The sequence below is a fragment of the Tiliqua scincoides genome, chromosome 1 (genome assembly GCF_035046505.1).
Source record: "Tiliqua scincoides isolate rTilSci1 chromosome 1, rTilSci1.hap2, whole genome shotgun sequence".
NCBI classification, from domain to species: domain Eukaryota; kingdom Metazoa; phylum Chordata; class Lepidosauria; order Squamata; family Scincidae; genus Tiliqua; species Tiliqua scincoides.
Window position 1 is genome coordinate 79,715,271 of NC_089821.1, and position 21,758 is coordinate 79,737,028.

At 43.1% G+C, this 21,758-nt stretch overlaps 1 protein-coding gene across 1 annotated transcript in view; it reads left to right on the plus strand.

The window, feature by feature from the left end:
* Positions 1 to 21,758, plus strand: part of PDIA5 (protein disulfide isomerase family A member 5) — a 188,806-nt gene that overhangs the window by 91,004 nt on the left and 76,044 nt on the right. Inside the window, exons 8-10 of the mRNA XM_066633209.1 lie at positions 5,543 to 5,610; positions 11,098 to 11,189; positions 11,282 to 11,353. Coding sequence (XP_066489306.1) covers positions 5,543 to 5,610; positions 11,098 to 11,189; positions 11,282 to 11,353 — 232 coding nt within the window. The remainder of the gene's footprint in view (positions 1 to 5,542; positions 5,611 to 11,097; positions 11,190 to 11,281; positions 11,354 to 21,758) is intronic.

The window sequence follows — 21,758 nt, forward strand, 5'->3', positions numbered from 1 at the left end:
TCCACAGTGTTAATCAGAACCCAAAGGTTTAATCCAGGAATGTAAAACTTGTTTAATACAGAGGGCCAAAGTTAGCATTCATGCTGCCTTCTGAGGACTGGAAGTGACATCATGAAGCAGAAAGTGACATCATTAAGCAGATGATGGCCAGATATAAGCACTTGTTCTCACACAGAAACTCATTAGCTGCAAATGACAGAACTCTTGTGCAAATCTTGTTCATATTTTCAAGTTGTGAAAAAGCCCAATTATCATGCTGGTAGAGCCCAGTTATAATGGGGGCAGGATAAATTGCTTCTGGAGGCTGCATTTAGCTCACTGGCCTTATGTTTGACACTCCGGTCTAATCTGAAAACTATTGATTTATAATGTTAGCTATGAATATTTGCAATGTGTCCATCTGTTGTCTTCTCAAAAGAGATGCCTTTATCTAAGGTGTGACCTTGAGGGTTGTACCTTATTCATCCTAATCTAATTACTGCAAGATTCACTTCCGTCTGTCATCCTCCAGAATGCTGTTTTGCTCTGCTGCCTCTTACAATCCAGTTTGTGTCAATAACTCTCTATTGCTATTGGTTAGTGTGCTGGACAAATTTACATGATCATCTTTCTTCCTTTCACCTATTAGTTATATGAAATAGCCATCAAGGGTAAAACCTTTTCATCTTGTGAAGACAATATTAATTGAAAGAAGTCAGGATTACAATCACATTTTGGCTACCATATCACTTATCTTCTTAATTCACCCATATGTATTATGGTTTTCAAACTTTTATTTAATTCGCTTAACTTGCCCCTGTCTGGGTTTACACAGAATCAGACTTGATCTAGCAGGACCATCTGCTCACCAGACACCCAGTGATGAACCCTGGATATCATCCTATACAATCCAGGCAAAAATGTTTAAGAAGGAGAGAAGCACAAAGCTCTTAATTAAGCATACAAGTCAAGCTGCATGGTTCAGAAAAGGAAATGATATTCTACTGTTTCATCAAGAAAACTTTTAATGGGTGCAATTCATGACACCTCTACTACTTATGGTAGTACCCAGTGTCCTAAGAAAAAAGCAGGACGGAAGGGAAAAATTCTACTAAACTCTCATGTGGGCAGAACCAGATTTTAAAAATTCTCCTACAAGTTGCAGCTGAGATGCTTGAACAGAAATTGCAGTGTTTTCCATTAGTTTATCTAACAAAAGCCTGGTAGTTCAAGCCTAATGGTCATTGCTATTGCAAGGAACTTTTAGAAAGGGGCTGCCCAGACTCCAGCCTGTGGGCCAGATCTGGCACCCTGCATAACCCCTCCCCCACATGAATGGCGCTTACTTGCTGTGGGAGAGTCTCATGGTCACAGCGCTGCTCTCCCCAGACTACGCTCCGGCTTGCTGCGTCTGCCGAAAATCCAGGTTGCAGTGGCTGCTTGGGCGACAGACCCTGGAAGTGGCAAACTGAGGTTCAGTTTGGGAGAGAGCAGCACCACGACCACAAGGATCCCTGGCAGAATGTTAAGTGCTGTCCATGCTGGGGAGGCTTTTCCTGGAACACAGCAGTCTCTACTTTGGAGTTTGTTCTAGAACTTGTGAACCGCGCATTGCTATATCTGTGGTTTTTTCCTCTCTGGTCTAACAGGTCAGAGCAAGAACATAAGAACAGCCCCACTGGATCAGGCCATAGGCCCATCTAGTCCAGCTTCCTGTATCTCACAGCGGCCCACCAAATGCCCCAGGGAGCACACCAGATAACAAGAGACCTCATCCTGGTGCCCTCCCCTACATCTGGCATTCTGACTTAACCCATTCCTAAAATCAGGAGGTTGCGCATACACATCATGGCTTGTACCCCATAATGGATTTTTCCTCCAGAAACTCGTCCAATCCCCTTTTAAAGGCGTCTAGGATAGACGCCAGCACCACATCCTGTGGCAAGGAGTTCCACAGACCGACCACACGCTGAGTAAAGAAATATTTTCTTTTGTCTGTCCTAACCCGCCCAACACTCAATTTTAGTGGATGTCCCCTGGTTCTGGTATTATGTGAGAGTGTAAAGAGCATCTCCCTATCCACTCTGTCCATTCCCTGCATAATTTTGTATGTCTCAATCATGTCCCCCCTCAAGCGTCTCTTTTCTAGGCTGAAGAGGCCCAAACGCCGTAGCCTTTCCTCATAAGGAAGGTGCCCCAGCCCAGTAATCATCTTAGTTGCTCTCTTTTGCACCTTTTCCATTTCCACTATGTCTTTTTTGAGATGTGGCAACCAGAACTGGACACAATACTCCAGGTGTGGCCTTACCATAGATTTGTACAACGGCATTATAATACTAGCCGTTTTGTTCTCAATACCCTTCCTAATGATCCCAAGCATAGAATCTAAACATCTAAAACATTCTGTCCTATGTGATGATTATAGGGGTAGAGATAAATATTATTTTGGGGGAAAGTACATGGGCTACATATGGTTAAACTGGAGGAAAGAATTTAAAACATGCTATTCTTGTTGACTGGGAAAATTATAGAACTCTTTAGGACTGTTGGCTTTTGATCTGGTACGGGAGTGGTTCATGTTACGGACCTGTGGCCTGATTAGAAAGCTTATGGCCAGATTAGAATAATCAGAAGTATTGTTAGAACTATAGAAAGAACATGGGGAAACGAGGAGAAAGGTGTTGCTAAACAACTGTGTACTGGAATACTTGTAATATCCATTCCTCTAGCACAGAGAAAAATATCATAAGTGAAATAACTTATCATAAGATACACAGCATTTTATTTACTTCATTTTGTTAGCTTGGCAGCACTAGTTTTGTTGACTTCTTTATAAAAATATCACAGATTTGTTACTGATATAAATAAAATTTATTCCTTGTTTTTCCTTGCAGTGTGGGTTGGAAATGCCTAATCCCCCACATGGGTGTTTGTTCCCCCCCCCCCCCCAATGTTACAGATTCACAGGATAGTCAGTTACTGTTGTGATGGCACTTGGCCTCAGTGATTTTAAAAGGGGATTGGACAGAGTTATGGAGGAAAAGTCCATCACAGGTTACAAGCCGTTATGACTATATGCAACCTCTGTTTTAGCGTTGGTCCATCTCCAAATACCAGGTGCAAGGGAGTGGCAACAGGATAAGAGTTGTCTTGAGTACTCCCTGAGGCATCTGGTGGGCCACTTTGAAATACAGGAAACTGGACCAGATGGGCCTTTGACCTGATCCAGCGGGGCTCTTCTTATGTTCTTATACACTGACTGTATTCCTGAGAAACACAGTAACAACTAAGTTACTGCTGTATACTTGAGGGTTTTGATCAATGGAGCAGAGCACCTCAAGTGGTGATAGGAAGCTGATAACTTGGCAATGGAGAATACACTCTCTGTCAGTTACAGTAACTGAAATGCCAATTACAAATTGTGAATGAAAGCTTCTAATTTTACCTGTGACATGCAATGAAAGGGCAAGGCGGAGCTTTTGAGTCCAAGGTTCACCACATTCCTGTAGTAGTTGAACCAGACCAAAGTGTGAAGGGCAGCTGTGTATCTTTAAGTATGCAATGGATACACACTAGGAGCCCTGACTAACTGTAGTTTTGAGGCTTGTGTTCATTATCTTTTTAGGAACATTCTGACCCTCATGCTTTCCATTTTTACTGTAGGGAACACTAATACTCTATAGTCTTGGCAAACACCATTACTATGTAAAATGGCTTCTAGCCCTCTTTGCATCATCCATAGTGTCCCAACAAAATCTCTCTCTTATCAATGCCTGTCATTAATGTTCTGTTGTTGTTCTTCCATTTTTAAGCAGAAGAGTTCACAAAGTAGTTTACAGAGAAACTCAAATAACTAAATGGCTCCCTATCTCAAAAGATCTGACAATCTTAAAAGGATGCAGAAGAAACACCTGCAAACAGTCACTAGAAAAGGCACTGAGCTGGGAAGAAGAGGGGCTGTTACTCTTCCTCTGCTAAATATAAGTGGAGCGCCACTTGAAAAACTGCGTCTTTGCCCATGTTAGTCAGAATAACTTGAAAATTTAAATATAGAACATGGGTAAATGTGACCAGAATTCATCCATATTGCCAGATTTGGGGAAGAGGATTTGTTGCAAAGAGGGAAACAAAATGAGAGAATTGAATGAAGTTGCAACAAATTCCAAAGTAGCTACATTACCGTCTGTGTGTAGCTATGTATGTATTTGTCTGGCATTCATTGACAGTGGTGCAGTATGCAATTGCCAAGGTTGTTTTCATCTTCTCAAGGCAGTCCTGCTCCATTCTTAGCCACTGACCATGATCAAAGAAGAAAAGAAAGTTGGCTCCTGCTTATTAGCTGTGGAATAAGAGTTGTATGCTCCTTTTAATTCCATTTGAATATTGTTCTATGCCATTGCTGCCTATGAGTTCTGCGAAACAGTCTTTTTTTTTCTCCATGCAAATTTACTCTTTCACCACCTTTCCCTTAAACTTCTGCACACGCTTCAGAATTTTCAGGCTTAACTCTGGACAGCCTTGGCTCACAGCAGGTGTAGTAACTGCCTGCTGTTTTATATCAGTTTGAAGCTCTGTTGCCTGCTTTAAGCCTGTAAATCATTTCTTCAGGGAGAGTCCAAAGCCTCAGAACACCTTCATAATTTTATCTCCCTAGCAAATAACTGTTTTCCTCAACAAAGTCCTTTCCTCCAATACACATCATCTGACCCTTCATTCAGTTTGAACTGTTTCCCTAGACACTTTGCAGCTCTGCCTCCTTTCAGTTTTTTCCCCTTTGAAGCCACAAAAACACCTGCCAGTGTTTGAGACTGTTGTGTTTTTCTTCTCTCTAAATAATTGCAAAGAAGTCAAATTATTTTTAACTGTTGTTTTGATCTTTTCTTCCCCAGTTTTTGTTCAATTTATAATTGAATTTGGATCACTTGACAAGGTGTTTTTCCAAGTGTACCCAAGATAAACTTAAACATCTGCCTAAAATGTATACTAAGGATGTTTGCAAAGTGTTTTCCATGTTAATTTATCCCAAAATATTTTTGGAATTGCCTGGTCTTGTTTGGGCATTCTGCCATTCTTCCATGTTTGATTTCTGGTGGTCTACTTCTCCCCTGGTTGCTGAAGAATCAAATAGACATTCCTATATCATTTGGATATAGGAGATCAGAAGGAGCGCACAAGTTTCTTGTATGCCACTTCTAAGCTGGTATGGGGAGGATTTGGGGTAGACAAGGTCGAATGTGGCTTGGTATCAGTTAGTCACCTCTGCTTAAATAATGCCACATATTATGGACGCATGTATCATTTCTTAAAGTGAAAAAGCAATGTGAACAAATGGTCAAAGGGCCTTACTGCAGACAGCCTTGGATTTTGATTGTCCAAGGATTTAGAATAAAAGGCAGGGGAGAATGTTTAAAATGTATATCATGACAAGCAGACAATAATTCTGTGCATTTAAAGCTGTGATATAATGTGTTCTGTTGCTATAGCTCTGTTGGTTCAATTTTGCCCTCAGAGAAGAGTTTAACAGTGTACTTATTGATTGATTTCTCTCTCCCCCTTTTCTTAGGGTGTGGTGTTTGCAAAAGAATGATGCCATCTTTCCAGCAGGTGTCCACAGAACTGAAGGGCATGTATGTAAGTGAGAGAGGGTTGCAAAGCTAATGAATGTTCTGTTATAAATGCGTGACTTTATGTGTCTGTGTTTTGTGTATATTTTACAAACTAACACACATCTTACGATATCAACAATATGCCCCTTGATAGTCGTATCATTGGGTACTGTTCTCTGTGGTCTTCCAGACATGGGTTTGGAACCCGCGTTGGATCAAATCTATGAGTTCCGAACCCGCGGGTGAGGAGAACCCACTGTATTCATATAGTAAATCTGTGTATTCAGCTTGAGCATTGTTGCATTCTTTAGAGAGAACATGTGGTTAGCAGGAGTTCTTAATCTTTTATGGGAACAACCATTACATACATCATTTATTTTACTGTATGCCTAACCGAACATTGAAAATTATATTGAGTTGGATTCAGAGGTGCTTTGTGTGAAGAGAAAAACATTTCTGCTCATGCATGGGATGGGACTGGGAAATGTTCACCAACTTTCCCTCCATGTGTAGTCTTTGTATAGCAACCACTATTAATTTGTATAGCAACCACCACTTTGAATAGCAACCACTATTCCTGAGTGTATATGAAGACTCAGGATTGACTTATGAGGTGGCACTGGGGCAGCAGCATGGAGGAGATGGTAGTAAAGCCCCATTCTGCAAGCAGACCACTGCTCATGGTTCTCTGGATCATACCCCGAGGACTTTTGTTTGTACTGGACACGTTTGTGTGACATTTTGTAGCAAGAATACAGAGGTCTTTGTCTCAAAGAGCATTACAGCCTCTACCTGTTGTGATGTTATCGCATTATACGTTTCTCTGCTCTAAAGCATATCATTGCCTGTTGCTAGTGGAGAAACATTTTCCTAATGCAGGGGTGCCAAACCCTGGCCCGGGGGCCACTTGCAGCCCTTAGGGACTCCCACTCCGGTCCGCAGGGAGCAACCAGTCTCTAATTATCCTCTTGCCCTCTGGTGACTTGCTGGAGCCCATGCCGGCCCAACACAACTGCTCTCAGCATGAGGACAACTGTTCTACCTCTCACATGAGCTGTGGGACAAGGGCTCCCTCCACTGCCTGCTGTTTCACATCTGTGATGCAGCAGCAGCAGCAAAGGAAAGTCTGGCCTTCCTTTGTGCAAGGCCTTTTGTGCAAGACCTTCATTCATTCATGTAAGTTCCATCTCTATTATATTCATTTATGTAGATTTATTCAAATTTGAAAGGTAAATTAAGTCTTCCTCCCCCCCCCCCCCGGCTCCCAACACAGTGTCAGAGAGATGATGTGGCCCTCCTGCCAAAAAGTTTGGACACCCCTGGCCTAATGTTTCAGATAGAGTAGTTGACTTGAGGTTGTCACTTTGAGCAGCAGCCCAACACCCACTGTAACATCCTAATTCTGCCCTAATACCCACAGTCCACATGAAACTGTGGGAACAGAGTTGGCTGTGCGTTCTGTAGGTTTCTGCACAGGATATCAATGCAGAGACTTCGTGGGAAATCAGTTCACATTTTTCCCAAGGGGAAAACAGTACATTGCCAGTATGAAGAGCACAAGAAGTTGCCCTGCAGTCATGCTCCTGGTTTCATGAGGCTTACAGATGTGACACAAATGAGAAGTTTTTTCCCCCCTTAAGTCACTTGTCCAATTAAGAAAGATGTAAGCTAAACAGAGTCTTTGATTCAAAGTTGCCAAAGTCACTTAGGGTCCAATCCTATCCACACTTACCTGGGAGCAAGCACCATTGACTATAATGAGACTTACTTCCAATCAGCATAGGATTGGGGTGTTAATTGGTGAAGGGAACTTCATAAATCCACAGTATATTGGCATCTCATGGTAAGGGCTCCCTACTAAATCTGTGTTTGAAGTTCAATTTGGTGTTAATTTCCAGGAATAGTTAGGGTTAGGGGAAGAGCCCAATTGCAGATTTTATTTTTTTTAAACCCTCTAATGCTTTCTGAGCAACAGCTAACCACCTTGTATCAATAGTCTACTTTTATTGACTTCATGCTAGCTCTGAGCACATTTGGTCTGAGCAGTTGATTTATTTGGGAAACCAGCATTAAATTCTAAAGTAGCACTTTGTAAGGATAGAGAAAATCTTGGTTTGGGTTGGGGCCACATGGGGCCACATAGATTAACACCATGCTTCTAGGGATTCGAGCCTTCAGTGTTATCAGGAGTTAATCTTGCAGTAGTATCTTCAGCAGTTGGCCTCTGAGGGATATACCGTATTTTTCGCTCCATAAGACGCACCTGACCATAAGACACACCTAGTTTTTAGAGGAGGAAAACAAGGAAAAAAATATTCTGAACCAAATAGTGTAATAATAAACTATAACAGAATAACATTTGAACCATGTAAAGTGAGCAGCAGTCAACAGTGGCATTAAGAACCATTATTACTGTCATTAACAAATGGAGAGACTTAAAGGTTTGAGTACTCTAGTTTTCTGGAAACCCCAAGAACTCATCATCGCTAGATTCAGAATTTATGAAGCTCACAAAAGCAGGTGCACTCAAATAGGGGATCACATTATCTTTCTGCTACAATGATGTTCTGCCAAATTCCAAACCACTGGGCCTCGTGCCCGCTTAAGGCTGATCAGTCCCATTAATCAGAGTCCAGAGCCAATAAGCCAAATTACAGTCCAAGGTCAGGTTCCAGGTAGGTCAGTCAAATCCATCAGGGTATCCAAGTCCAGTCACAATCCACAGTCAGATTCCAAATTCAATAAACCCAGTCAGTCTCCTCTCCTACCTCCAACCTGCACTCCTTCAAAACCCACAAACCCTTTCTGCCTCTGGTACTCCTTATATCCCTGAGGGCCCTATTGCCTTCCAGTGGCTGCAGCTGTGCAGCACACTCTGCTGGATGCCCAGGCCTTACCCTTAAAGGGGCCACTGCTGACACCACATCTACCTCCTCACCAGATCTTCCTGGATTCCAATACAAGGGGGGGGGAGAAGCAGATCACCATACAGACCAGTGCAAAAGCAGGGGAAAGGTGTGGGGGAGGGAAGATCTCTGTATAGACATCACAGCAAGACCGGTGCAAAACCCCTTGCACACAGAACCAACAGATGGAAGTGGGGGGGGGCAGTTCTCCATACATACCAGTGCAAAAGCAGGGGGAAAGGTGTGGGGGAGGGAAGATCTCTGTATAGACATCACAGCAAGACCAGTGCAAAACCCCTTGCACACAGAACCACACAGAACCGTCAGGTGCTCACTCCCTGGGCTCCCTGGACTCACTCCCTAGGCTCCCTCCCTGGGCTCACAAGCCTGCCAGGGGCTCACTCCTAGGGATGCTTGGACGGGGGAGAAGCCTGCGATTGACTCATTTCGCCTGGAGATCGACTGGTAGCTCTCAATTGACATAATGAGCACCCCTGCTCTAGGGGCTTGCTCAGCAAGACTGCCACCCCACCCACGCTTTCCTGGGAGTGAGCCCCAGTGACTCTGAGACTTACTTCTGAGTAGACATGCGGCTTGCTCAGCAAGACTGCCACCCCACCCATGCTTTCCTGGGAGTGAGCCCCAGTGACTCTGAGACTTACTTCTGAGTAGACAGGAGGGCTTGCTCAGCAAGACTGCCATCCCACCCACACTTTCCTGGGAAGGTGAGCAGAGCGGGCAGGGGGCGGGAGCGGAGAGTTTTTTTTTTGCAGTATTCGCTCCATAAGACGCACACACTTTTCCCCCCACTTTGGGGGGGGGGAAGTGCGTCTTATGGAGCGAAAAATACGGTAACTACAAGATGACTTGTGTCTAAATCCGAGACCCAGAGAGAGCCAGCACTATTGTCAAAGTAGTCTCATCTTAAAAATGCTAGGAGCTTTGTGGGGACAGAGAAGTAGTTTATTGCAGCAATTGAAGGACTGTGAGTTAGGAACACTATTTCCAAATGGTTTCTTATTGGCTTTGCTTGTGCTGTGAGATAAAATGCATTACTTCTAAGTCTCATGCTGTGGTAAAATATGGGCCTAGCACCACAGATGATGCTGTGCATATGAAGGGCTATGGCCATCTGTAAGGCTCCAGAATGTATATCTTATCAGTAGTAATTCCCATCAGCACCAAGTTCTAGAAAGTCTGTTCATTTCCCTTGCTGAAGAGTATTCATAATTTATGGTGAGCATGTTCTCTAGAAAGCAAACCTTAAGTGCATACAGGCTACACAGTGGAGCCCTCATTTGTCTGAGCTAGCCACGTGTTGCCACACTTGGCTAGCCACGTTGCTAGCCAAGTAAATGGAGTACTTGTTTGCCTGGATTATATATGTGATACTTCCTGCAGCTACAACTGTAAAATCACTTGATCACCTCGTCTCATGATGCTTAAAGTTATTTATTTAACCAACCTTGCAATTCAGTCTGGAAATTCGCTAGCTTGGCCATGTCAACCTATCGGTATGTTATTCATGGCTTAAAAAGAACAGAACCCCCCTTCCCCCATCTTTTGTAAAGCTTTTCTGCCTGCAGCCTTTACTGCCACAGGAAGCACAATCACACAAGTGGTTTTTAAGAAGTCTGCCCTAAAGGTTAGGTCAAGGAGAGAAACAACATACAGTTTAAAAAGCTGTGATATCTGGTATCTCTGAACTGAAGGTTTGCTGGATATCATAATTTTCCAGATATTATACTGAAACCTCATGGGTAACCCCACCCAGAATACTCCCTGTATCAACACCAAAGTTCCACCACTCTCTTCAGCTTTTTATTTGCCTTAGTTGACCCTTTTATGATTAACTCTCGTGGTCATTCAGATAGGTAAGCAGATGTCTCCAACTCTCACAGACACTGGGAGAGTTGCACAGGCATTCTGAACCCTCATAGCCACTTGGAATTACTGTTGGGAGCTGTGGCTTAATAGAATAGCAAAATGTAATGTGCCTTTTTGCCAATTTCTGGTTAATAACAGCATTTTTGATCATTGAGGACCGAATATCTCCGCTTTTACTGAGTCTTTACTAGGCATATCTTCAAGCAGATAAGCCCACAGTATTTTAATATGTTGAATATAAACTGCCCTTTTCAACAACAAAGCAGTTTCTGTAGCAAAACCCATGGGAAGGTGCTTCCTTTACCCAGAAAGTCTCCTAAAAGAAACACAAAAAAAATTAGGAAAAAAGAATCATTGAGAAGGACACTATGCTGCAGTAAATGGGAGAGTCCTGCTAAATATAAGAGTCAGCACTTTAAAATGTGCCTATGCTTGAAAATTTAAAATCTGAAGATGACAAATTTGTGTTTGCAAGCACATATGATGCAGCTTCAATAGGAAGCTGGATTTGGCTGCAGTTCCATGTTTGGTACATGCTTGGTACAAATCTGGGTTGTCTTTGCTTATTGTGTGAGAATGACCTTATTGTCAGAGCTTTCTCTGATTTTGTGGGTTCTACAGATTTCTATCCAATACAAGTTGTGCTGTAATTCAAGATGGTGTGTCATGCCTGCAAAAGAGCTTTGTGGAGTAAAAATCTTCTGGTTATATCGTTCCAGGCATTTGCGGGGATGAATGTCTACTCAGCTGAATTTGAAAAAGTAAAGGAAGAATACAATGTTCGTGGATACCCAACCATTTCCTACTTTGAGTTAGTCTCTATTCTGTGCATAAATATTGCCAAACCAAATTGTTTATTTTGTTTCTTCCAGTATCCCAAACTTTGTTTTGTTGCATTCACAGAAAAGGAAAATTCCTGTTCAACTTTGAAAATTATGGAGCCACAGCAAAAGACATAGCAGAATGGCTAAAAAAGTAAGTTTCTGAAGTCTAATTTTCTACTCCATCATTATAAGAGGTGCATTGCAGATGAACACTGTAGCACTCCAGAAACAGACTCACCCTTTACCCCTAAAAGACAAATACCCCAGAACCGACATATTGAAGGCAAACTTGGTCGATCATTTGCTTTCAGTGTTTGTGCTTCCTTTCCATTTTTTACTTTCAGTATCTCTTCCAGGTGTTGAAAGGATGTCATTGATCTGTGTCAAAGCTTCATTTAAAACCTCAGACGTTTACATTTTCATTGTCTCATTGCATACACCTCCATTATGAGAAAATTTCAAATGGTTCTGCCTGACAAATTGTGAATGTTTCATTCCAGTGTCTTTGACAGACCAGAGGCTTAATGGTTTTTTGGAATGATCACTCTAAATCAAGAGGCAATGAAGTTTAGCTCTTCTTGGCAGCTTCCATAGGAAAGTATTGGGGTGGTGGGTGTCTGTATTTAATAACCCATTATTTGTTTTCCCCAATGTTAGTAAGCCTTCTCCATTTTTGACAGAGAACAAAATGTTGCAGAGGCTCACATATGCTGCAGGGCTGGCAAATGGAGACTTTTGATTAGGACACAAAAAAGATTCAGAGAACTGACCCAAGCAGAATTGATTGGTACTAGAGTTTTGGAACAAGATTCTGGGCATCATTAATGGAGTTTGTAGATGAGATTTGGAGAAAGTTTATAATTTGTTGTTGGACTGAAAATAAACTGCAAACTACAGGAAGCATGCAAAAGCCTTTGGGCTTGTTCACATTTTACTGTATATTTTAAATTCATTTAAAAAGGTTTCTATCCCACCTTTCCCCCTCCTGAACTCCAGGCCAACTTAACATCATAAAAATATCAGCCATTGGGAACACATGGAGCCTCCATGGCCTCTGGGGAAGGGCTAGTTTGTATGGGAGAAGGTAGATACCCTGGTCCCAATCTGGGAAGAGCTTGCATTTTTCTTCCTGATATTATGATGCGGAGATAACTTGTTTTATCTCACAGTGTGATATCTGTTTAGTACCATGGATAGCTTTTGGACACTGGCCCTACTCACTATTACTGTGGCCTTAGTCCTCACATTTGTTCTCCTGTTGGTCTTTCTTGAATGACTGGAAACTATTTGCTCTGCAGGAACATGCATTATGTACATTGTGATCAGGGCTATGAAGGTCAATATTTGATGTGTTGGGGTGAGGTTGATAAAGGAGAGGGTTTTCCAGGGAAACCATTTTATAAATACTTAGTACTCAAAAGCCCTTCATATACATTCCCTCAGTTATACATACAGCACCTTATAAGAGTGTTGCTGTCTGCAAATGATAGATTTGAAGGTAAGGTTGAGTTTGAGCAAACAGTACTGTTGCCCAAGGCATGAGTTCATGGCTGAGCTGAGATTTGCAAGGGTGCATTGAGCTCATGTGCTTTGCTGCAGTGCTGTGATGGATTGGTCATATTGATTCCTTTTGATCTATCATAAGTCTGGTTCCACATTAACAACTGGGAGGGGAATCTGTTTTTCCCCTTCCCTCATTTTCACATCTCCTTTCCTCCTCTCTCTCTCTCTCTCTCTCTCTCTCTCTCTCTCTCTCTCTCTCTCTCTCTCTCTCATGTCTGAAAATGTAAAGATAAGTTTTCTTGGAAGTTTGAGCTGCCTTGTATAGTACAGCTCATGAGAGTTGTATACAGTTGTGCAGCCACTGATTCTGCATAGTGTGTTCATAATATCAAAGTAAAGAGAATATATGCAGAAACTACTTGAATGTATTTCAAATATTTCTATACAACATTTCCACAGTTGGAGGCAGCTTTCATACCCAGGATAGTGGACTAGGGAAATAACCCATAGCTTGCATTAGTTCCCAAACCTTAGAATGACAATCTTTTGAGACCCACTGGAAGTGACGTCATTAACTGGAGGTGATGTCGTGAATGGAAGTGACATCATCAAGCAGGAAAATTTTTAATATCGCCCATATGACAAAATCAAATCATTAAGTAAGTAAAGGTGCAATCCTCATTTGCGCTGGAACAGGCCAAAGTGCCTCCACTGTATCCAGCACAATTTTCAGGCAGCAAGAGGCTCAGCCAGGAGTAGCCTTACGCTGGGGAGAGCCTCTGCAGTTCCAGTGGGGCTACTCAGAACCATGCCAAACTCAGTGGTGGAACAATAGAGAGATTTCTGGGACTTGGTCTCTGGGTCAAATTGCTAAGCAGACATAGACTTCTTTATAAGCATATAGAAAAATTTATTTACATGCTATTTACAGATTAAGAATAGATTAGGATGGATACAGGTTCTGAGTTACCCCATGGTGGATCTTTGATTTCTTCACCGAACTACACCTAAAACTCCTGTACTTGTACTCTATGAAAAACAAGTGACCCATGTGATATTCATGTCACTTCCCTCTCCTTATTTGGCATACTGGTGCGTGGTTTTAGCCCTCACTGGGAAATCCGTTATCCATGTATGGAGAAGTTCTGGCTTGCACTTTGATTTCACAAGACCCTGGAATGTTCCTTTTGGGAAAGCTATGACACACGTTTTTCTCTCTCTGCAGGTCATCTTGACATTTTCTACCTTGTTTTTAACAGAAAAACAATAGTCATGTTTTTCCTAATGTTCCTCCTCTGAGAGAAGTTAGGTTAACCCCTAAAATCTATATCAATAGGCAGCCCAGGACTGCCCTGGGCTGTCCGGGAATGGGTCAGGATCTAGCATAACTTCCGGGTACTGGCTCCACCCACCCACCCTTGGAAATACCTGCACACCCACTCCCCGGAACACCTGTTGCCCACCCTCCCCCACCCCAAAACACCTTCCTCCTGCCTCCTCCCTATGCCCCCCAGGACCCCTGCACCAGCCTGGAAAGGCTGGTGCAAACTCACCCCACTGTGGCTGGATCCAGCTCGGGAAGGCAAGTGCAAGACACTTGCACCAACCTCCCTACAGTTGCGTTGTTGCGAAAGTGCTTTACGGCACTTTCGTGACAATGTTGGGCCAGTGCAAGGGACTTTTGTCAGCCCAACTTGACTTTAGGTTTGGGCCCTTAGTAAATTAAAAGTTTACAATAAGTATAGGTTTAAGAATTTATTTAAAATAAAGAAGAACTCTCCCAAGCAGGACTGATCTGTTTAAAAAATTCCCCCAAAATCTCAAAGGCTGCTACAGTCCTATCCACACTTACCTGGTAGTAAGCCCCCTTGACTTTCATTGTTAAAAGCATATACAAGGTAACCTATTAAAAGTACAGATCTATAACATTTCCCCAATTGCTCTCATATACCATCAAGTCTAATATAATAACAATAAAATAGACACTGAAATGAATGGGGACCCATCTGAAATTGGCTCTCATCCCACCTAGAGTGCCCCTACCCACAGGTTGAGAAGCACTGCTCTAAGTGTTCTGTAGATGAGGTGAGCATATGTAGCAAAACCGGGAGAGGTCACGATTCACTGAGTGCACACAGCATTCAGCTTGCAGTCCCTTGTAGTGTGGAATACTAAGCAGCATTAGGTGCTACAGTGCCGAACAAAGAGGTAAATTTTGTCCTTAGCACTTGTGCCCCTTTTTGGTCTTGTTAAGATAGCAACACCAGTGAGTGCTGAGAGATACTCTTCCCCTCCCCTTGAGCAGTGATGTATGCCTTCATCACCTGTACCTTTTTGTTTTGCCTTTTGGCTCAGCCCTTATCTTTTGGCTACCACATGTGAAACATTAGAAGTGTCTGGAGGTTTTTTCTTTTTCTTCTTCACTCTAATCTGCCTGCATTATAGTCTGATAATCCCCATAATATGCAGTGCTTTTATATCAGTACTGTGACAGCTCCTGAATATAGCCTACTGAAGGTGAAGCAGAACAGCTGGAGACTGTTCCCAATGATAATCTTTGCTAACAAGCCACTCTGTGCCTTGGCTGATATTTCAGCTGTCCAGAGCTAAAGACAGCTGTTTGTCCTCAATTAATTTCCAATGCACACTTAATAGTTTCCCAAAAGGCAGAGTGATGCAGCAGCTTTCCTTCCCTCCCCTGAAAGAAATCAATATTGTAAAAAGCGTGCACACACAATTCATATTCAGAAACTGCTTTACTTGGAAGCTGCCCATAATTGAGGTTGGAGTTATAATGAGGTTGGAGTATACTGTGTGAGCCTGGCAAGTAGGCACAGCGACAGTAATAAATTACTCAAAGGAGCCTATCGTATGAGTAGCCCAGTGCTCTGTGGCAATGATTCAAGACGGCCTGAAAAGTGCAATTGAAGAATGGTAGGACATATGTAGGCACTATATAGGAACTAATAAACCTAATTAAAAAGAACAACAAGAGCAAATAACTTTGCCAATTAATTCAGCCTCCTGCTACAGACTGATAGTGGGTTTTTAAAATAATGCCTGTCTTAGCCTGATCCTCAAAGGACTTGTGAATAAGGAGATCCACTTTATTTCAGTGGGGTGTCTGCCTGCCATTGCCAGCAAATGAAGAATCCAAGCATCTTTTTAATTATTGTTTGAGTTCTGTCTTTTCAGACCATTTCTTGATTTTCGCCTATGAGAGCTGGAGGCATCATTTCCTGCTATCACAAAACCTTTCCCTCAACTCATCTAGCCTTCCCAAACTTCTAGAGCAGCATTTCTCAACGTTTGTACCGCTTTGCATGGTCCACCTTTTGGAAGTACCGCCAGAAGTAACTGGTGATGATGTCATTGCCAGATACTTCCAGATTGGAAGGTCAGGTGTACTGCAAAAAACTCTGCAAAGAGGCTCAGGTTGGGAGGGGTTTTTTTGCGCACGCAGAATGTGTGTTCTGGAGCTCTGCCTGCCTAGCCAAGCATCCTACAGGTGCTTGTCACGTTGCATTGCTGGTCTTGCTGCCAGGTGGCAGTGGTCTGGGGCTCTTGTGTATACCACCAGGTACCACCTCAAGTACAACCAGCTGAATTACTACTACTGGGTGAGAAATGCTGTTCTAGAGTATATTTGCTAGCATGACTGTCTTTTCTGTACTCTCCTTTCACCCTCAATCTGGCTACTCTCTGCTAAACTGCTCTCATAAAAATAATTGACAATTTGCCTCACTGTCCAGTGCAAAGGACTGTATCCTACCTTTATCATATTTGACCTTTCTGCGGTTTTTGATTGTTGACCACACTCACCAGCTTAACTCTCTTCATGCCCTAGATTTCTGGGACTTGGTGCTCAGCTGGTTCTTTTCCTAACAGCCTAATTGCTCATTCAGCATATCCACAGGGGGAAGCTATTCTGCTTTCCACCTCTCCTTTGGGATCTCTCCAGTCTGGTCTCAGCTTTTCCCTTTATTCTCTTGTTGCATATTGTTCTTAGGTTACCTAATTGTTTTCCGTAACTTTCAGTGTCACACTAATGTCACCAGTTTTTACTTCTCTCTTCCAGAATTCCCCATCAGTTCTGTCAAATATCTCCTGATATGTTATAGTAGCAATCTGATATTTTTCTCAGACTTCAGTTATATCCAAGAAGGAGCATCTTGCCTTTCCTTCCAGGTCGTCATCTCCTTTTGCTTTCTCAGTATCCATTGATAGCATCGCCATTGTCCCTGTTCTCCAACCCAAAGCCATCTTGTGTCACTTTTCAAGTATAACATTGTGAAAACACTGTCCCCTTGGCAAAATCTCTCATTCACACATGTTTAGTTTTAAGAAAGTCTTACTAAAAAAGAAAGAGGTGGGGAAAAGGTACACTTGTACTGTGCTGGCAGCTAGAACCAATTCCTAAACAGGCATCCCCCTGTATCTACAGGGGACCCATTCCTGCCCCCCCCATATGGATATGGAAACCACGGATATAGGGGAACGCTATCTTTGCACACGCCCCTATCCATTAGCTTCATTTGGTTGCTTACCACTGGGAGATGTTTCTTCATTTTACAGGATACTATAAGCATGCAAGCTTATAGCGCATGCAGGGAGGCAGCCTGAATGCTTGAAGAGTCTAAATCAAATGTTAACATGAAGCAGTTATAACTTCCTGCTTCCTTTTAATGTTCAGTCTAGTCATTCAGGCTGAAGCCTGCCTGCACATCGTGCTCTAAGCTTGCATGCTTATAGTGTCCTGGGAAAGAAAGAACATTTCCCAGGAGTAAGCATCTAAATGATGTTAATTGGGGTGGAACGCTGCAGATAACTGAATCTGTGGATATTAGATCTGTGGATACAGGGGGGTTGCCTTTGAGAAGCATCTATACATTCTCTTTGTTGTAAAATACATTTAAAAGAAACACAAATCCTTGCCTGCAGGCTCATAACTTAAAATTGACCAATACAATAAAAAATGTGTCTGTGGATGGGAAAGTTCAGAAGAATGGATTATGCAGCTTAAAAGTTTAAGGGAGAACATTGCAGGACAGAACAAGTGAATCTTGAAGCTTGTAAAGAAATAAAACAGATATTAAGACCAGTTGCGGACGTATCATAAGGTCAGATGAAGCAAAAGCCCCAGGTGCGAGGTGCTAGGGCCCCATGGAAGCCTCTCTGAGGCTCCTGACGGGGGCGGAAATTGTGCTTCCGGTTTCCCAGAAGCACAGTTTATAGCATTGGGGAACCTCGGAGAGGTTTCCCCAGTGTGGGTGGAGGTTATGCGAGGCTCTGTAAACCTCAGGTGAATGGGGGGGGGTGGATTTTTGCATGGGGGGGTGACGATAGCCCCCATGCATGCATGGGGGGGCACAATCAAGGACCTTTACCCTGGGCATGGTGCTGGAGAGGTCCGCTTCTGATTAAGACTGCCATCCTAAACACACTTGCCTGAGAGTAAACCCCATTGAATAAAGAGGAATTTTCTTCCAAGTAAGCATGTGTAGGATTACATTGTTCAGGGCATTCTTTCTTTCTCACATTTTTATAATGCTTTTTCTTCAAGGAGCTCAGGGTGGCGTACATGGTTCCTTCCTTCTTTTTGTCCTCACGACAACACTGTGAGATAGGTGAGTCAGAGAGATTATGTCTGGCACAAGGTCGCCCAGGAAGCTCCATGGCTAAGTGGGGGTTTGAACTTGGATCTCCCAACATCCCCGAAATTCCTTTCCTGCAGCACCCATCTCCAACACCAAGCACTCACTGCTCAATCGAATCCACACTTTCCTGGGAGTAAGCCCCACTGACTCTATGCGACTTACTGCCGAGTAGACATACTCTCCAACTGCATTCAAACATCCCCGGGACTTCTCCCCTGCAGTGCCAGCCCCCAAACCCAAGCACACTCACAGTCCAATCGGATCCACATTTTCCTGGGAGTAAACCCCACTGAGTCTGATGGGATTTGCTGCTGAGTAGACATGCTCTCCAGCAGCATTCAAACGTCCCGTGATTTCTCCCTTGCAGCGCCCGCCCCCCCAGCATACGCAAGCAGCACAAAGACTCACAGTTTCCCCTCTCTCCTCAGTGCCTGCCCCCCCAAGCCAAACTCAAGCAGGACAAACAGACCCAGGACTTCTCACCCCCATCCAATGCCTGCACTCAGCTGCAGCCTCCCCAACCTAATGGGAAGGTTTCGGATGGGTGGGGCTCCTACTCTCCTGTGAGTGCTTAGCCTTTTCCTCGCTGTTGCTGCACAGTCGCGTCGGGCAGCAAGGGCTCTAGCGGGTCTCCAGTGGGCCAAGTTTCCTATGGAGATGGCAGGCTCCCTGGGGGGCTGGATTGGGGCCCTCCGTGGGCCGCAACTGGCCCGGGGGCCGTGGTTTGGGCAGCCCTGCACTACACCATCCTGGATGGTGTATTCTTGTATATTTAACAATGATCTAGACCTGCGGTTCCCAAACTAGTGGGTTGCAACCCACCAGCCAGGGAAGCATTTGACCCTGCTCCAATAAGGGGTGGGGGTAGGAAGGCAGCAATGCAATCTCCAGGATAACACTGCTGCCTGGGATGGGAGGGGTTATTTTGTCTAATACCAGAGTTCTGGGGATTACAGGGAGTGCAGTTCCGGTTTCGCAACAAAAACTGGAAGTTTTTCCCCCAATTTTTAACATGTTTGGAGGTGCAGGGAGCCCTGCAGAGAGCTCCCTAGACTCTGATGCTGGAGGCTGGTGAGTTTAAAAAAACTCTCCCTTTCCTGGCAGTAGTGCAATCCTGGGGATCGCATTGCTGCCATAGCCCCTCCCCCACATACACTTACATTGCTCCCAGCTCCCTTGTAGAAGTTTGGGTAGCACTGGTTTAGACTCCTTGGACTCATCCAATAGTTTCTGCTTATAGTCTAGACTAGAGCGTTACCCTCTTCAGTGCTTTTAATTTTCATGGTTCAGAAAAAAGTAGATAAAATTCATTCAGTGGTGTTTCAGATTCCATGTTACACCCCCTAGGCATATTGATCTATCTAATGCCTATTATCCATTTTTATACATTGAACAAACTACCCATTTTACTCACTTTTCTGTCTTAAATAAGTCCCCCCCCCCGTTTTCTTCATTTTTGTTTCCTATCACTAATGCGAGATCACCGCACCCCCTGATCCCCAGTGACTACGGTGATATGGAGAAAAGTTCTTGTTCCCCACTTCTGCTTTCTTAAAAATTTACTATCTTACCTTTAAATATTCTTCCTTGGAAGAATATACTTCCAAGAACATACTTTATACTTGGATTTGTAAATCTATAAATTCTAGATGTAAAATTTCCCAATTAATCCAATTAATCCAATTAATCTGACTACAGTTCAGATTTCAACTTTTCCATCAAAAAGTCAGTGTACGTAGAATGTGAGTTGCAAGCTAGCAGTGTCTGTTTCAAGTTTGAGTTCAGTAGGGACCCCACTGTGTTGATAATACAGGCATAATGCTGAACAATATATTGTTTGGATGAGTGAGATGCATAGTATGCTTTGAGTACTTTAAAAAAGTACTTTGAAAAAGCTCTTAATTATTTTACACAGTATTATTACTTGTGTTTTTTTGCTATATTTTCTTATTTAAAATGCAAGAAAGAATTACCTGGAAGGTAGAAAAATTACTGAACTTGGTTCTTTCTTCTTCTGTACTTATATTATTAGCCTTTTCCCCGGTATTTGAGGGAAATGCTTGACTGAGTCTTAATTAATTTGTAAAAATGAATTAATTAGCAATAACAAGCTTTAATGTAGCAGTGGCTAATCGTACCTGATCAAGTCACAGCTCAATTCTATGTCTATTTGTTCAAAAGTGAGTGCCATTGTATTCAATGAAGCGCAGCCCTGAATAAGAAAGTGTACAATAGAATTATGCTCTTCTTTTCTCTGACAAAGCACTAACATGAATATTGGGGAGAATGAGGTGTGTAATAATCCTTCATTTTAGCAAGGCCTTTGAGCTACGACTGTGTGCAGCCTATGTACATGAAGCTAAGTGCACAATTGTGTTTAAAAATGCATTCAGTTAATGCTTTAGATGTCCTCCATCTAAGAATATCTGAGTTGAACTGTACATTTTATTTCAAATATGTATATCTCACCATTGCCATCAGAAGGACATGAGGCAGCTTACAGAATTTTTTTCCACATCATAGGAGGCATCCCATCCCTAAGGGACTCAGAATCTTAATTTTTTTTTTTAATGTGGGGAATTAATGTGAGAACTCCTTCACCTCTTTACCAAGCTGTTAGCGCTTTGGTTGTCTCTGTGCAATGGGCACAGTCCTGTGCAGAAGCTGTAGCAATGGGAGGCTAGTGATGGTGGCTCTTTGCTGGCTGCCTTTCTTTTCTCCTCACAGGTCTGCTGGTGTTTCTGGACCCACTGTGTCAGATCTGCTGTTCAAAAATGTCATTAATGACCGGTATGAAAGATTAGAGTACGGTACTCTTCAAACTAACAGTAGGAAGCATTGCATACTTTTTAGAAGCCAAAGTTCAAACCATCTGAATATACAGTTAGTTCTCTTTATATGTGAACTTGCTTATCTGCGAGGGACAGAACTGCCACCTACTGTTTGTTAACTGTGGCTCTGTTTTCGTTATCCGCAAATACTCTACTGGTGCATTCGGAGCGGGGGAAACTTAGTGCAGCTACAAGTAGGAGAGGTTGTGGGAGGAGGAGGAGAAGAGAGAGTGGCCTCCTTATGAACAGAAGGCAGTGCTGGTGCTGTGTGGGGTAGGTGGAGAGGAAGAGACACCTGTACAGTATGCAGATACTGGCCCGTGGAGAATCGTCAGACACATTTATGTCCCCTTCAGACTTGCCCCATCATCTTAGGGACTCCAACTTGAACGTTCACAACCTTGATATTGATGAAAGGCTGATTGGAAGGCTACCTGAGGGTTGCTCTGGAGCTGGGGCAAGTGCAGGGAAGGAGCCAACGGAGAGGTGGAGGAGGAGGACAGCTGAAGTGACCCCTTCCCCACTGCTGAACTCTGAGGCCTTGTTATTGGTCCAGCAACCATCA